This window comes from Callithrix jacchus, chromosome 5 (genome assembly GCF_049354715.1).
Source record: "Callithrix jacchus isolate 240 chromosome 5, calJac240_pri, whole genome shotgun sequence".
NCBI classification, from domain to species: Eukaryota; Metazoa; Chordata; class Mammalia; order Primates; family Cebidae; genus Callithrix; species Callithrix jacchus.
In genome coordinates, this window is record NC_133506.1 from 141038761 (window position 1) to 141057233 (window position 18473).

Here is an 18473-nt window from a genome sequence, read left to right on the forward strand (position 1 = left end):
ACTGCTTCTAATTCCCTTTACAAAGCATACATTTTCATGCCTCTACATCTTTGCTCCTGCTGTGTTATCATTCCCTCAAATACCTCCCTGCCCAAACCACGTTTGCCTGTTAATCCCTGCTAGTTTGCCAAGATTCAGCTTAGTATTTCTTCCAGAAAGCCTCCCCTGATTACCTAGTCCCAACCTTTAACACAGGGTACACTAAGTGATCTTCTGTGCTGCCCAAATATCCTGTTTATATAAGAAAGCACTAACTACAATGTATTTAAATGTTTTTCTGCCTGTTTGCTAGAGAGTTTCCAGAAGGCACTATCCCTAGTGTTTGAGAGGTAATTTGACACATAATAGCATGTATCACATTCAGTAAGTCTTTACTGAACTGGATTCAGCTGAATAAGATGCAGGTCTCCTGCCTCCCAAATCAGTGTTTTCCCCCACTATTCTGTTCTGCTTTTTGATATTTAAGACTTTGGTTAGTGGAGTAGCACAGGGAAGCGCACTGTCTCATTGTGCATGGAATTATTATCACTGAGAAGAAGGTAGACAGGACACTGTATTTTAATGTTTATAATAATCATACAGGTAAGCATTATTCTTTCCATTTTTTAGATAAAAAAATAAGCTTAGGGAGGTTAAATACGTTACTTAAAATTAATGTTAGTATAAAGCTTTACTCGAACATGTCATGTTTATTTGTTAACGTACTGTTTATGGTTGTTTTCACACTACAACCATGGATGGAGCTGTGTAGCTGTGACAGAGACCATATTTACTCTTTGGCCCTTTGCAGAAAATGTTTGCCAACTCTTGTGCTAGAGAATGAGAGACTACATGAAACACAGCTGAGGTGTCCCAACTGAGATCATCTTAGAAGAGCCAGCAGCCAGCCAACCCATCAGCAGACTTCAAATGCAAGAGTACAGTCAAGATCAGCCAATCCTGTCCCCACCAGGAGAACTACCCAACTGCCTTAAAGACTCATGAGAATAAATGGTTGCTGTTTTAAGTTGGGTTGGTGTTTTGCCTAAAGAACAACTGATGCTAGGGGCATGGTTCTTTGTTGCAAATATTAAGTTACTAAAAAGAATTCTAAAAAGTATTCTATGAAACAGAAAATAGGTTCTATAATAGGTTAGAATATTTTGAGCACACTAATTTTAGTTTCTATTTCATAGGTTTAGTTCTTAAGAGATAAATACAATATAGAAACACAAAATCCAGACAGTATTTTAGTTTTATGATCTGCACTTCTGGGAAATGAATATACTCTGTTTCTCTTTATTTCTTACCCATAACATTTCCGTAAATGAATAGAAATATTTGCATTTACCTTCGAAATTCTTTATAATGAAGTTTTCTTTGTCCTCTTTTTCCAAAGAAATGGATCTGAAGAGTTGTGTTAATTTCAGGTTCTTTCACTGTTACTTCCTATTAAAAAAATTATAATAATTTAAAATATCATAAATAAGAAAAAAACCTGAATCTGTAGAATTCTTAGAATAATACCCAGAAAGAACAACAACAAAAGCTATAAAAGAGGGATAGAGTCATTCCTTCTGTTAGTTTGCAAACACTCCATAACCATCTTTGCTCAAGCAGGCAAAAAACAGTAAGGGCTGAAATACTCATGGTGGACTTCAGCATGAAACAAGACCTTAGATCAGGCCAAAATAGAAGTTTAGAATAGTGAAATAAATGTTACTTCAAAATATGATCTCTAGGTCTTTACTAATGAAGCAGCACTGAGAGAGTTAAAGCAAGAAAGTCTTTGAGCTTTTGTTGAATGTTGGAAATACTTGCAAAACACTTGTTTTTCCTAATTATACAATGAACAGGTGAGAATTCCAGTAAAGGTAGTAAGTGAGGCAGATTCGCACATTCTTAATTCTTTAATAAAATAAACAACAACAAAAAAAAACCTACTAAAAAAAATAGCTGCAACCAAACAACAAAGGGGGTATAAAATTTAAACCAGATTTTGAAAAAGAGCAGTCAGAGACATACTAGACTCAGGTGCGGGATGGTCTAGCATGTCTCCTAATCTTTCCACCATCCCAACCCTGATTCTCAGAAGTACAAGGGGGATGTCAGATTACCACATTAGGAGAAAACCTTCAATTCTATGATAAGCAGATTAACAGGGTGAGAAAACAACCCTGAGACAAGTTATGGAAAACTCTTCAGTAGAAGCTCCTCCCTGAAGGTTGGTGGGACTTGAGCAGAGTGAAAAGGGCTTCTATCTTTCAGGGCACTATGTTAAACTGAGGGAATAATCAGAAGCCCACGGGGTGGGACATATCTTAGAGGGTGGAGTGGGCCGTGGTCTGGAACATTTAATAGAATTACGGAGAGAGAGCAGAGTCTAGGTGCTCCAGTAAGGGTTGCATTTAGACTAAGGAATTCCCTTCCCTCATTTAGTCTACGTAACAGTGGACCAGAATGCAGTACCTGCAGCTCAGGGGAAAAGATAAATTAGTTCCAGATAGGGGAGAACAGTATTAAGGAGAATCTCATTCATGCTCTGCCAGAGCAGAGAGGGTCTGGATACAGCATGAGCATGAGGAAAAGATAAGGCAAGACAACTATACAAAGACACTGTAGCAAGAAACAGAAAAAGAACAAATCAGGCAAAAGGCACAAAAACCCAGACAACCCAAGGAACAAATGAGTATTTCTCATGAGTCCTTTAGAAAACAATAACTTTTTTTTTTTTTTTTGAGATGGAGTCTCACACTCCATCTCCAGTCTCACATCTCCAACTCCAGTTGCCCAGGCTGGAGTAAAGTGGCATGATCTCAGCTGACTGCAACCTCTGCCTCCCAGGTCCAAGCGATTCTCCTGCCTCAGCCTCCCGAGTAGCTGGGATTATAGGCATTTGCCACCACACCCAGCTAAATTTTTTGTATTTTTAGTAGAGATGAGGTTTCACCACTTTGGCCAGGCTGGTCTTGAACACCCAACCTCATGACTCGCCTGCCTTGGCCTCCCCCAAAGTGCTGGGATTACAGGTGTGAGCCACCCTGCCTGCCCTAAAGAAAATAACTTTTTGAGATAACTACAGATTTCAAATGCAGTGGTAAGAAACAATACAAAAAGATCCTCTCTGCCCTTTACTCAGTATCCTCCAATGGTAACATCTTGCAAAACTGTGGTAAAATATCACAACTTGACACAGTCAATACAGAACATTCTTTCACCACAAAGATCTCTCATGTTGCTTTTACAGTCACACCAGCTTTCCTCCTGCTCCCACCCTTTCTTTAGCCTATGAAAACTATTAATGAATTATCCATTTCCATAATGTTGTGATCTCAAACACATTATATAAATAGAATCATAAGGTTTGCAACTTTCAGGTACTGGCTTTTTTTTTTTTTTTTTGGCTCAGCATAATTCTTTGGAGATTCATTCAGGTTGTTGTATCTTTTGCCATATCAATTGTGTTTCTTTTTATTACAGAGCAGTATTTCACAGTAATGGAATCCCACAGTTTAACTGTTCACCTGTTAAAAGACATCTAGATTGTTTCCAGTTTGGGCTGGATGTTGCCAATCTGAGCTGCCAAGAATATTTGTGTATAGGTTTTTGTGTGAACATAGGTTTTCATTTCTCTGGCATAGAATCCCAGGAGCACACTCACTATTTTTGGGTGGTAGTTTTACATTCCCACTAGCAATGAGTGATTCAGTTTCTGTGCATCCTTGCAACCATCTGGTGTGTCAGTGGTTTGTTTTTAGTCATTTGGATGGTGTATATCTCTCTATGGTTTTAATCTGCACTGCACTAATGACTGAAAGTGCTGTGTATACTTTTATGTGCTTTTTTTGCCTATTTTCTTTGGAGAAATATGAAGTCCTTTGCCCAGTTTTTAACTGGGTTGTTAATCACTTTGTTGTTGAATTATAAGAAGAGTTCTTTACATACATACCAATAGTAGATCCTTACAAGATATGTAGTTTGCAAGTATCTTCTTCCATTATGCTGGTTATCTTTTCACACTCTTGATAGTGTCCTCTGATGAACATGAATTTTTTATTTCGATGAAATTCAATATATCTACTTTTTCTTCTGTTGCTTGTGATTTTTGTGCCATTATATAAGAAATCATTGTGAAATCCAATGTCATGAAGCTTTGCTCTGATGTTTTCTTCTAAGAGTTTTATAAGTTTAGCTCTTACACCCATTTGAGTTAATTTTTATATATGGTGTGAGGTAGGAGTCCATGTTGTTTTATACATACATATCCAGTTGTACCAGCAACATTTGCTGAAGAGATTTCATTACTTTTTGAAAACTGTGAATGGTATATTTAAAATTTTAGTGTCCCTGGTATTCAGTGATAGTATATACAAGTGATTGATTTTTGTACATTTTTCTTGTACCTGGTGACCTTCATAAAATCAATTATTAGTTCTAGAAGCTTTGTTGTGTTTTGGGATTTTTTTTTTTTTTTTTTGCAGATTTCTTGGGAGTTTCTACAGAGACAATGCCATCTATAAAAAGAGACTGTTTCATTTCTTACTTTCTAATCAGTAGGCCTTTCATTTCCTTGTCTTGCCTTACTGGAGTGGCTAAAAATTTCAGTAATGTATTGAACAAGAGTAGCAAGAATGAACATCCTTGCCTTGTTCCTGATGTTAGGGGAAAAGAATTCAGCATTTCATCATTAAGTATGTTAGCTGTAGGTTTTTTGTAGATGCTCTTTACCAAGTTCAATGCCCACCTCCCTGCCCTATTTGTTTTAATGAGTGCTTTTAAAAAAACTACAAATGGGTGTTGAATTTTGTCAAATGCTTTTTCTATACTGATAGATTTGATTGTGTGGTTTTTCTTCTACAGTTTGTTAATATGCTGTATTACACTGATTGCTTTTGGAATACTGAACCATCTCTGGAATAAACCCTATTTGGCCATGATACATATTTAAAAAAATATCTTGGCCAGGCACAGTGGCTCGCACCTGTAATCCCAGCACTTTAGGAGGCCGAGGCAGGCGGATCACCTGAGGTCAGGAGTTAGAGACCAACCTGACCAATGTGGAGAAACCTCCCCTCTACTAAAAATACAAAAAAAATTAGCCAGGGTGGTGGCACATGCTTGCAATCCCAGTTATTTGGGAGGCTGAAGCAGGAGAATTGCTTGAACCTGGCAGGTGGAGGTTGTGGTGAGCTGAGATTGCGCCATTGCACTCCAGACTGAGCAGGCAACAAGAGCGAAACTCCATCTCAAAAACAAACAAATAAACAAAAAAAACCCTTCTGTTTCCTAATATTTTGTTAAGAATTTTTGTGTCCACCACATTCATGAGGGAGATTTGCTTGTCCTTTTTTTTTTTTGAGACAGGGTCTTTCTCTGTTGCCCAGGCTGGAGTGCAGGAGTATGACCAGAGCTCACTGCAGACTCCACTTCCAGGTTCATGTGATCCTCCTACCTCAGCCTCCTGAGTAGTGGGGACTACAGATGCTTGCCACCATGCCCAGCTAAGTTTTGTATTTCTAAAGAGATGGGGTTTCATCATGTTCCCCAGGCTTGTCTCAAATTCCTGAGCTCAAGCAATCCACCTGCTGGGCCTCCCAAAGTGCTGGGATTACAGGCTGGTTTTTACATTTTATTTTTATCATTATTTTTTTGAGACAAGGTCTAGCTCTGTTGCCAGGCTGGAGTGCAGTGGTGCAATCATGGCTCACTGCAATGTCTACTTCCTGGGCTCAAGCGATTTTCCCACCAGCATGTGCCACCATGCTTGGTTAATATTTTATGGTTTTTTTTTTTTCTGGTAGAGACAACAAGATCTTACTGTATTGCCTGGGCTGGTCTCAAACTCCTGGGCTCAAGTGATCCTCCTGCCTCAGCCTCCCAAAGTGTTGAAATTACAGGTATGAGCCACTGTGCCCAGCCTGGTTTGTCTTTTTATGTACTGTCTAGGTCTGGTTTTGGTATCAGGGTAATACTAGTTTCATATAATGAATTGCAAAGCGTTCTGGAAAGTGTTCCCTCTTCTTCCTTCTTTCTCTTCGTAGAAACTGTGTGTAGGTGGTAATGCTTTAAACATTTAGTAAAATTCTCCAGCAAAACTATCTAGATCTGAAGATTTCCTTTTAGGGAGTGATAAAATTATGAATTCAATTTCCTCAAATGATCTATTTTATTGGATGAGTTGTGGTGGTTTGTGTTTTTCAAGAAATTCGTCCATCTTATCAAATACGTCAAGTTCATGTGTGTAGAACTGCTGTAGTATTCTCTTTTGATATCTACAGGGTCTGCTGTGATAGCTCCAGTTTCATTCCTCATATTCGCAGTTTGTGTATTCCTTTTTTGTCAGTCTTGTTAGACATTTTTCAACATACATCTTTTCAAAGAACCAGCTCGTTTCATTAATTTTCTCTACTGCTTGTTTTTAATTTCACTGATTTCTGATCTTATAATTATTATTTTCTTCTTTATGCTTACTTTGGGTTTTTGCTCTTCTTTTCTAATCTCTTGAGGCAGGAGCCTAGATTATTGAGACTTTTCCTTTTTTCTAATGTAGGCATTTTATGCTATAAACCTTCCTCTCAGTAGTGCTTTGGCTGTAACCCACAAAGTTTGATATGCTGTATTTTCATTTTCAGTTATATATATTTTTTGGTTTCCCTAGAGACTTTCTCTGACACATGGATTATTTAGAAGCATGTTCTTTAGTTTCCATGTGTTTGGAGAGTTTCTTGTTGTCTTTCTGTTACTGATCTCTCGTTTGATTCCATGTAGTGAGAGAATACATTTGGTATTATTTCAATTCTTTTACATTTGATAAGGTTTGTTTTGTGGCCTGTGATGTGCTCTGTCTTGGAATATGTTCCATGAACACTTGGAAATAATGTGTATTCTATTGTTGGGAAGAGAGTTCTACAAAGGACAATTAGATCCTACTGGCTGATGGTGTTGTGTCCTTGATGATTTTGTCTACTTGTTCTACCAATTGTTGAAAGAAGGTTGTTTAAATCTCCAACTGTAATTGTAGATTTGTCTAGTTCTCCTTTCAGTTCTGTTAGTTTTGGCATCACACATTTTTCAGCCCTGTTGTTGTGGTACACACATTTAGAGTTGCTATATGGTGTTGTTGGGTTGATGCTTTTGTTATTTATACAATATCCTTTTCTCTATTTGGTTACTTGTTTTGCTTTGCAGTCAACTTTATCTGGTATTAGACAGTTATTCTTCTTTACATTTTCATTAATGTTGGCATAATACATTATCTTTCTTCACCCTTTGCCTTTTTATCAGTTACAAGTTCCTTTTTTTTTTTTAAATCCTTTATTATTATTAGTTTTTGAGAGAGGGTCTTGCTCTCTCAGGCTGGAGGATAGGGTGCAACTGCTCACTGCAACTTCTGCTTCCCAGGTCCAAATGATTTTCTTGCCTCAGCCTCCCAAGTAGGTGGGATTACAGGTGTGAGCCATCTTGCCTGGCTAAATTTTATATTTTTAGCAGAGATGGGGTTTCACCATTTTGGCTAGGCTGGTCTTGAATTTCTCACCTCAAGTTATCCACCTGTCTTGGCCTCCCAAAGTGCTGGGAGTAAAGGCATAAGCCTGGCCAATTTTCTTTTAATCCTTAAAAAGAATTATTATTAAAAAAAAAATGTCAATAGGAACAGTGGTGTTTGGTTTCCTTTGACTTTCAAGGTGCTGTATCTTTGTATCTGAAGTGAGTTTACTGTAGCATATAGTTGGGTCACATCTTTTAATCCACTCTGCCAAACTTTTGTCTTTTTTTTTTTTTTGAGATGGAGTCTCGTTCTGTCACCCAGGCTGCAGTGCAGTGGTGGGATCTCAGTTCACTGCAACCTCCGCCTCCTGGGTTCAAGTGATTCTCCTGACTCAGTCTCTGGAGTAGCTGGGATTACAGGCATGCGCCACCATGCCCGGCTAATTTTTGTATTTTTAGTAGAGACAGGGTTTCACCATGTTAGCCAGGCAATCTCTGTCTTTTAATAATTTTTTTTTTTTTGAGATAGAGTTTCTATCTTGTTCCCCAGGCTGGAATGCAATGGCATAATCTCGGCTCACTGCAACCTCAACCTTCCAGGTTTAAGCCATTCTCTTACCTCAGCCTACCGAGTAGCTGGGATTACAGGCATATGCCACCAAGCCCATCTAATTTTTTGTATTTATTTTTAGTAGAAATGGGGTTTCTCTATTTTGGTCAGGCTGGTCTCGAACTCCCAAACTCAGGTGATCCACCCACCTCAGCCTCCCAAGTGCTGGGAGTACAGGCGTGAGCCACTTCACCCGGCCATCTGTCTTTTAATTGGTGCATTTAGACTATTTACAGTTAATACAATTATTACCGTGTTAGGGCTTAAGTCTGCCAATTTATTTTTTGTTTTCTATTTATTCTGTTTTTTGGTTCTCTGTTTTCCTTTTCTTGCCTTCTTTTGGGCTAGTCAAACATTTTGTAGAATTCATTTTTGATTTATCTGCATAGCATTTTTTAGAATATTTATTTGTACAGCCTTTTGTGGTTGCTCTAGGTATTTTCTATATATGACACAGTCTACTGGTGTCATGAGGTTAGCAGTTTGAGTGAAGTATAGAAACCTTACGTACCTTTAAGGTCCTTTACTTTCCATGTTTATGATGGTTTTAAATATTTATCTTACAAACATTTAGAACATCAGATGTTACCATTTTTGCTTCAGTATTAAGAGAAGTAAAGTCTAGTCTATTTATGCATATTTTTGCTTAGTATGTTCTTCCTTTCTGGTGTTCCAAGGTCCTCCTTTTATTCTTACCTCTCTGTTTAGAGAATTATGTTTAGCTATTTATTTAGGGTAGATCTGCTGATGAGAAATTCTTTTAGTTTTGTTTCATTTGAGAATGTCTTGATTTTCTCCTCATTCTTGAAGGATATTTTCTCTGGATATTGGATTTAAACTGACAGTTATTTTCTTTCAGCACTTGGAAAATGTGCCACTTCTTTCTGGTCTTGAACAACGTGAAATGAGAGATGAGAAACTGCTGTCATTCTGTTTTTCTCCTACAGGTAAGTGTTGTTTTGAAATGAACTAACCTGACTCCATCTTAGAAAAAAGCCTGACAAGCTCCAGCTTAGCTTTGCTCTCCCTTCCACGGCCCGCCCAGGTGCATTACTGGGTCACGCTGTACTCAAAGCTTTGAACCGCTGAGGTTTGGGTCACGTTGTTCTCAGCACCCATAACTGTTGTAACCGCATCCAGCTTGGCAAGTCTACCTGCTATTTTGAAAATACCACCCTAATGATCGTATGGAAATACTCTTAGTAACCAGCAACTATGGGAACCTCCTACCTCCTGGTTACTAGCTTCTTCCTACTAACTTGCTCGTTCTGCTTCTGTAAAATTCTGCTTCAGCTAGACTCTCCCTCCCCTCTTTTCTAGGTTAGGTATAAAAAAAAAATCTCGGCCTATTTGGGGCTGAGAAAATTTTGAGCATTAGCCGTCTCTTGGTCACCGGCAATAAAGGACTCTCAAATTGGAACTCAGAGTGTGGCACTTTCTCTAACTTGGTCAGGTATAACAGTTTCACCACTGCTAACTTACGATTTTTTATCTTTCATTTTCAGAAGTTTATGTATCTTGGTGTGGATTTCTTTGGGGTTAGACTACCTGAGGTTTGCTCAGTTTCCTGAATCTATGTTAATGTCTTCTGCCAAATTTGGGAAGTTTTCAGCTATTACTTCAAGTATTGTTTCCAATACTACTCACTCTCTCTCATCTCCTTCTAAGACTATGATGACACAAATATCAGATCTTTTGTTATAATCCCGGAGGTTCCCAAGGCTCTGTTCATTTATTTCCAGTCTTTTCCTCTCTGTTGTTCACACTGGGTAACTTCTATTCTTCTGTCTTCCAGTTCATTCATCCTTTCCTCTGTCTCCTCCATTCTGCTGTCGAGTCTACTCAATGAATTTTTAATTCAGTTACTGTAATTTTCAGTTCTAAAATTTTCATTTGGTTATTCTTTTACAGTTTCTATTTCTTTGCTGATGGTTTTATCTTTTCATTTGTTTTAAATGTGTTTGTAACTGCTCATTGAAGTACTCTGACAATGGCTGCTTTAGAATCATTATCTGATAATTCTAACATTTCTGTTATCTTGGTGTTGGCATTTATTGCTTGTCTTTTTACATTAATTTTGAGATAATGCTGGTTCTTTGTATAATGAATGATTTTTAAAATTGAAATCTGGACATTTTCAGTATTGTGAGACCTTGGACCTTATTTAATGCTTCTGTTTTAGCTGGTTTTCTCTGACAGGAGAAGACAGATGCTGCCTCCTTACAGCCAGGTGATGGTGGAAGCCTAGGTTCCCCAGGCCTCCACTAACATTTGAGGACCGATCTGTTACTGTTGTGCAGGGATCAAAGTTCCTGCTCCACACTAGGCCTTAACTGATGCTGCCCTGAATGGGAGGGGTTGGAGTGCCTAGATACTCCTCTTGCATCCTCCACTGACACCTTGGGGTGGGTGGAGATGGGGAGAGTGGTCTCATTACTTTTGGAGAATTGTAAAAGACTACTAACCCTCCTCTGATAACACCAGTGGTGACGAAAATCACAGCTCTGACACCATCATAGTGGGTTGGTTCATTATAACCCTGCAAGAATAGATGTCTAGGCTCCCCACTAAACCTTTGCTGGTATGGGTGGATGTGAGGCTACAATTTGTATGTGTGTGCATAGTTTGGCTGAAGTAGAATAATTATTATGTAAAAGTTTTCTGTCTTGCTAGCCTGCCCCTTTCCTGATCTTTTCCTGTTAGAGACCAGGCTTTTGTTGGAGCTTTAAAAATCTGTGTCGTTCAGTGTTTCTGGGTTGCCAGGTCCTTCAGCTCCAAATCTGGGATACATGAAACAAAAAAATAAAATCTAGGGAGCTTACCACCATGTCATTCCTTTGGTTCTGAGGATGCTGGTTATGGAGCAGCTGGTTTGCCTTCTCTTCTCTACCTTTTAGGTGTTTTAGGCCTAGGATTTTCAGTTATACTTAGTGGGAGAGGAATGGAAAAAAGTGTATCAACTCCATTTTCCCAAAAGTGGAAGAGTTCTTATTTTTAGTTCAGGTCCATATTAAATGTTTCCATGACACACAAAAAAATTCAAAAACAATATACAAATACCAGCACTAAAAAAATAGAAAACCCAAATAACATTACAATAGAATAAACAAATTATTACAGACAACAAAGAATAAAACAGATTTTCTCATTTGTTTTGGATAAATACTTGACTTTTCTCACCTCTTATGTCCCTTTAAATAAAAAAGTATCTGTATCCATGAGTTGCATCTTGTCCCACCCAGATCTGCCCTCTATGCCAAACCTTTCCTTTCCTTTCTGTCTCAGAGAGAATGCCTGAGTATTCACTGGTATTCAGGCACATGAAAAGTGTCAATTTTTATCCCTTTTATTCCGACCTTTCCAAACACCCTCAGCGATATCTTCCTATTTGTGTGCCCCACTGTCCATCCATTAATCTACAGTGTTTGTGTTCTCAATTTGTTTTCTTAGCTCTGCAGTCTCCAGTGTCATCTCATTCTGTTATTATTTTAGCATTCCTTTGACTTCTGTTAGTTTGTGTTACAGAAGAACTTGAGTATGTTCATATATCCCTCTTGCCTTTCCACAAAAATTAGGACTGCTCAAAGACACACACATACCTATATATATACATACATACAATCAACACGAAGGAGAGATAAGGGTCCCTTAATAAGAGGAGGCTAAGGAGTTAATATAAAAATATTAACGTGCTATAGCGCCTTTCATAATTCATAAAGGTCGGTCACAAATTTTGCTTTAAACTTCCTGGGGACCAAATCAGAATAGTTTTAAGATTCAAGTTTGTCTATAAACTAAAATTATTAAAGCATTCGGATTTTGATTTTAGAGTCAAAAGGAAAGCCTTTCTTCCTCACCCTCCTAGGCCACCCTCTCCAACTCTAAAAAGTCTAAATTCTTTAATAATAGACAAAGTCTCTCATTAGAGTGAAAATAAATTTCAAGAAATGAAAAATCATTGTGAATGAAGATGAATACAGTCAAAGAATAAATCGTATTAGTTCCTTTCCTATTTTGATAGTAGAAAGACAGTTTTGCCCCCCACACTGCACAGTACTTTTAAATTGTCCTTTCTGGTCTAAAAATAAGCTCTTTGAGGGAAGGGGACTCGTAAGTTTAACACACAGCATACCATACAGGGCCTGAAACATATTATATGATTGTTTAATAAACATTTGCATATCAGAACATATTTGAATAAACATGCCTACTTATAGTGTTCTCTGAAATTCTTAGGATGGCTGCGTTCCTCTTCAGCCTATGAGGTGCTCTATCTATATCCCATGTCACATTGGTTTGTAATCCTAGAGCCACAAAAGCCCTCCAACAACCTCCAACTCTGTCCTGTATAGCTTTATTCCCAAACTCTCCTTGTCTAGCCCCCTCATAGGTTGGCAATTTAATTAGGACTATTTACCTGACTTTGGTCAGTGCCATAGGACCTAGTGCTATCTGGACCCTACCTACTCATATAGGGGATTGCCTAGAATGGATAAATGACTGAAGATCACAGCTTTTTGGCCTTTTCTAGCAACTCTGATCCCCAATTCCTTAATATAGGCCCTATATTTCCTACATTCTATATAGATACTGGGGGTCTGTGAAAGACTAATTTGTTCTCACTTCTGTTCAAAATAGTTGTGAATGATAAGTTTCCAGTTTTGGACTCTGTGTTCACAAATGCTCAGGTTCTATACACGTAATTAATATGGGGGTGTATCAATTAGTGAAAAAGTCATCAGATTCAAGCCAGGCAAACACTGTTCTGCTCCCAAATATTAAGACAGTATTGACATATGAGGCATTTAATTAGCTGATTGTTATACTTGTTCTAATAACATACTTACAGACATAAGAATATTACTAGTCCCCCAGATCTACAGTTACCTATGTATTCTAGACAGAATGTTACTGCTATGATTTGGATGTTTGTTCCCTCCAAATACATGTTGAAATATAATCTCACTGCAACATTATTAAGAGGGTAGGAAATTCAACTACAGTATTTCAGAGGTGAGACCTTTGGGAGGTAATTAGGATTACATGAGGTCATGAGGGTGGGGCATTAGTGGCTTTAAAAGAAGAGAGAGAAGAAAGGAGAGAGATAGTATGTTCTATCCCTCTTGCCACACGATGCTCTGCAGCACCCAGGGATTCTGCAGAGAATTCCCATCAGTAAGAAAAACCTCACATATGTTGTTCCTTATCTTCAGAATTCTCAGCCTCCAAAACTTCTTTGTTTAGAGGTAAGGTCTCATTGCCCAGGCTGAATTGCAGTGGCATGATCATAGTTCACTGCAGCCTCCTCCAATTCCTGGGCTCAAGCAACTCTTACTTCAGCCTCCGAAGTAACAGGGGCTACAGGTGTGTACCTGTGCCTGGCTAATTTTTTGTAGAGACAGGGTCTCACTAGGAGGTTGGTCTTGAACTCCTGAACTGAAGCAATCCTCCTGCCTCGGCCTCCCAAAGTGCTGGGATTGCAGGTGTGAGCCATTACACCCAGCCAATTTATTTTCTTTATAAATTACCCAGTCTCATATATTCAGTTACTGTAGCAGAAAATGGACTAAAACAGTTACACTGCTAAATTTCCTTTTGAAAGATAGATAGCTTCTAATTTTGATATTTACCACATACCAAAAAACAAATGAAAGAAGTAATTTTTTTCTAATCAGATTAGAACCAACTATTGCTCTGAGTCTGAAATACAGCTGCAGTTTAATGTCAAATTTATTTTTATTTATTTTTTAAGAAGATAAGGTCTTGCTCTGTCACTGAGGCTGTAGTGTAGTGGTATGATGAGAGCTCACTGTAGCCTTGAACTTCTGGGCTTAAGGGATTCTCCTGTCTCAGCCTTTCAAGTAGCTAGGACTATAGGCATGTGCCACTATGCCTATTTTTGAAAAGAAAATATCTGTAGAGATGAGGTCTTACTATGATGCCAATGCTTATCTTAAACTCCTGGCTTCAAGTGACCGTTATACCTTGGCCTCCCAAAGCACTGGGATTACAGGTATGAACCATCATGCCGGGAAAAGATAAATATTATTTAGAGATAACATGATTTTACACTTAGAACAACCAAGAAAATAAACAGAAAAGTAAAAATCATAAGATAATTCAGACCAGAGCAACAACACTAAAAATCAAATTGATTTCCTGTTTAGTTACAATAATTTTCCCCTGGAGGGAAAAAAAGAGTTCATTTATGTAACAGTAAAAAAGTAATGTAAAGTTCCTAGGGATGCCCTCAAGAAATAACTTAGATGAATGAAAAAATTAAATGTAAATAAATAAAACCACAACTAAGCCAGAAGATAACATAGGTTAGTATTTTGATGTGGGGAGGGCCTTTTAAAGAATGAAAATAATTGGAAAAATTAAGTGAGATAAATATGACATTAAATCCATAATAAAAACTAATCTGAAAAATACTTCAATAATTTTGCAGACTAAGTTAACATTCTTAAATATAAAATACTCTTAAGAGCATATATGAAACAAAAAACCAAGTCTCAAAAAACAAAAATAGAAAATTTATAAAATAAGAAATACAAATGCTCTAAAAAATATTTGAGATAACTTCTCACTCTATCAAATTGGTGACACAGATTATTAAAACAAAGATACCAAATCCTGGAAAAACTGCTGAGAGATAGGTATGCTTACTCAATGCTGGTGGGACTATAAATTGTTATAACCTTTCCAGAAAGGTTATAATAGAAAGCAATTTGGCAACAGGTACCAAAAACTTAAGTATTCATGTCTTTGCTCCAAGAATCTCACTTCTGGAATTTTAGTCTAAATTTACATGTTTAGATATTTACTGTGACATGACTTCTGTAGTCCGGTCTCGCATTACTATAAAAATATACCCAAGAGTAGGTAATTTATAAAGAAAAGTGGTTTAATTGGCTCATGGTTCTGCAAGCTGTACAGGAAGCATAGGGGCTTCTGCTTCTGAGGCGGCCTTGGGAAACTAACAACCATGGCGGAAGATGAAGGGGAAGCAGAGGCATCTTACACGGCTGGAGGCAGGAGCAAGAAAGAGACGAGTGAGGTGACATCCACTTTTAAACAACCAGATCTCACAAGAACTCACCTTGCAATGACAGCACCAAGGTGGATGGTGTTAAACTATGAGAAACCACTCCTGTGATACAGTAACTTCCCACCAGGCCTTACCTCCAGCATTGGTGGTCATATTTCAACATGAGATTTGGGCAAGGACACAGATCCAAACCATATCAACTTCTAATAGCAAATATTTGGAAACAATCTTAATAACCAATAAATAGGCCAACATTTAAATGCATCACATCCATCTGATTAGGTATTTGTTCATTCATTAAAGAATATTAACTGAGCATGCCTGGCACTTTATAAGGCCACATAGATACAATCTGCATAGTAAAGACTTAATCTTATCAGAACAGAGGTCTGGTCTTTGTTCTGGGCTGCTGGAAGATGATCTCTAAGATAAGAGTGTCTTTGTTGACTGGGGGGCCTTGGGCCACAGCAGACAGTCTAAAAATAAGATTTAGGGTGGGGATTTGGATGAAGGGGATCAGCTTGATCCTGGAATGGCTGGAGACAAGGGTCAGCCACATGGACAGCCAACCAGGTTTACATGGCTGACCCAAATAAAATCTCTGGACATCAATGCCTTGGCGGGCTTCTCTGGTTGGCACTACTCTGTGCCTATTATTACACACCACTGCTGGGAAAGTTAGCACTACCCACGACTCCACTAGGAGAAGACAACTGGAACCTCTGCTTGTAGAACTTTTTGGAACTCCGCTCCATGTGCCCCTTGCCTTGGCTTTTTTTTTTTTTTTTTTTTGAGACTAAGTTTTGCTCTTGTTGCCCAGGCTGGAGTGCAATGGAGCAATCTCGGCTCACGGCAACCTCCACCTCCCAGGTTCAAGTGATTCTCCTGCCTCAGCGTCCTGAGTAGCTGGGATTATAGGCATGCTTCACCATGCCCGGCTCATTTTTGTATTTTTTTTTTAGTAGAGATGGGGTTTCTCCATGTTGGTCAGGCTGGTCTCGAACTCCCAACCTCAGGTGATCTGCCCACCTTGGCCCCCAAAATACTGGGGTTTACCATGCCTGGCCACCTTGGCTGATTCTTCATCCTCTCCCTGTGGTAAATTGTTACAATGACCGTAATAACTTTGTGAGTTATGTCAGTTCTTCTAGTAAGTTACTGAACCTCAGAGTGGTCTTGGGGGTCCCCCTGAATTCTGTAGTTGCTGTTAGAAGTTAGAGTGGCCGACGGGCGCAGTGGCTCAAGCCTGTAATCCCAGCACTTTGGGAGGCCGAGGCAGGTGGATCACGAGGTCAAGAGATCGAGACCATCCTGGTCAACATGGTGAAACCCCATCTCTACTAAAAATACAAAAAATTAGCTGGTCACGGTAGTGTGTACCTGTAATCCCAGCTACTCAGGAGGTTGAGGCAGGAGAATTGCCTGAACCCAGGAGGCAGAGGTTGCGGTGAGCCGAGATCGCGCCATTGCACTCCAGCCTGAGTAACAAGAGCGAAACTCCGTCTCAAAAAAAAAAAAAAAAGAAGTTAGAGTGACCTTGTGAACTACTACCTAACATCACACAATCTTAAAGAGAAGGATGATACTTTCATTGTGGAGGACACAAACAATTATATTAACATGTGACAAGGTGTTGTGATTGGGGACATACAGGGTACTAGGGGAGCACACAAGATATGTTTAGGAAAAGGGAATATCATTCAGGGAACTGAATGTGAGCCAAAAAGTTCAGCATAAAACTGCTCAAAGGGAATGAAATGTAAAGAACTGTGACTTTAACAATTTGTTGATTTTGAGGCAGACATGCTCTAAAATACGAAGTGATTTAAAACTTTAAGAAAATCTTATGAAAAGCAGAGTGTGGAATTACAATTGATTAAAAGATGATTCATGAAAAATGCACTGACAGGCATTACTGATGGGAATAAGAATTGGTTCATATTCTCTAGAAGGCATTTGTCAATATTTATGAAAGTTTGTCAATGACCTTAGAAATATTCATCTTTTGACCCAGCAACTGAATTTCAGGGGTTATTCCTGAGATATGTTCACATATGTATAAAATAATATAATTACAATTATTCAATGCAGCATTATTTGTAATATCAAAAGATGAATACCTGTTAAATATCTTTCAAAAGAAGAGTGGCTACATCAACTACTATTCCATACAACAAAGTACTATGAAGCCATTAAAAAAGAATGACATCTTTAGATATATTAAGTTAAAAAAGAAGAGTGTGGAACAATGTATAGTATGTTACTGCTTATATTAAAACAGAAAAGAGAATACAGATGTATCTATTTATTTCTTTACATGTATACTTATATATGCATAAAAACTCTCTGGAAGGATATGCAAGAAACTGAAAGCACTAATTGCCCAGGGAGGAGAACTGGGTGACTGGGAGGGAAATTCTGCTCTACCAACATACTCCTGTGCACCACCCAAAGTTAGGAACATGTAAATATAGCATATATATTTAAAATACAGTCATGTATTGCTTAACCATAGGGAGAAGTGCTGAGAAATGCATTGTTAGGTGACTGTCACTGTGAGAACATCACAGTGTACTTACACAAACTTAGGTGGTATACCCCACCACATATCTCTGCTATATAGTATAGCCTATTGCTCAGACCACCACTATACATGCAGTCTGCTGTTGACTGAAAAGTTATGTGGTGCATGACTGTATTAAAAAAATTAAATTTCTGATACCAAATCTATTGGTAACTATTGGGAATATCTGAACAAACAGAAGAGTAGCTATTATAAATATCAATTGTTTGTAAATCATTTATACATACCTCATATCCAGTTTCATTAGTTTTCACTGTCATCAAGTCATCTTGTTTACTTATTATCTTCTGCAGCTAAAAAGATTGCAATCATGAGTTTACATGTGTTCCTACCAGATTTTTCAAAACAACTAAAAAACAGATGCCAAGTTGTTGTTGTTATAAAATATACGTAGTTATTTGCTGAATATTAAGTTAAATTCTTTCTAATCATAACTCCTATTATCTTTTTCTTTTAGACAAGGTAAGAATCAGAGGACAAAAGAGGTAAGAAAAGTATTAACATTACTACTACTATAATTTTCTACAAGAAAGCTAGCTTATTTAATAGATACATGTTCTTAGGTAGCACTCTATAAAAACTTCAAGATTAAACTTTCTTTCAAGAGAATTTTTACTCATAATTAATTTGTTATATCACCAGTTTATGGTGACATTTTAAAGTATGTAGTTCTTAAAAAGTGATTTATATTATACACATAGTCTTACTTTTCCCTTTATGCATTTATAAAGCATTAAAATAATTTAAAGACTTACATTTCT

The 18473-nt window shown here is 37.9% G+C and overlaps 1 protein-coding gene across 1 annotated transcript in view; it reads right to left on the reverse strand.

The window, feature by feature from the left end:
* Positions 1 to 18473, reverse strand: part of MICU2 (mitochondrial calcium uptake 2) — a 104055-nt gene that overhangs the window by 14480 nt on the left and 71102 nt on the right. Inside the window, exons 7-8 of the mRNA XM_002748896.7 lie at positions 17940 to 18005; positions 1331 to 1428 (exon numbers count right to left, since the gene is read on the reverse strand). Of these exons, the coding sequence (XP_002748942.1) occupies positions 1331 to 1428; positions 17940 to 18005 (164 nt within the window). The remainder of the gene's footprint in view (positions 1 to 1330; positions 1429 to 17939; positions 18006 to 18473) is intronic.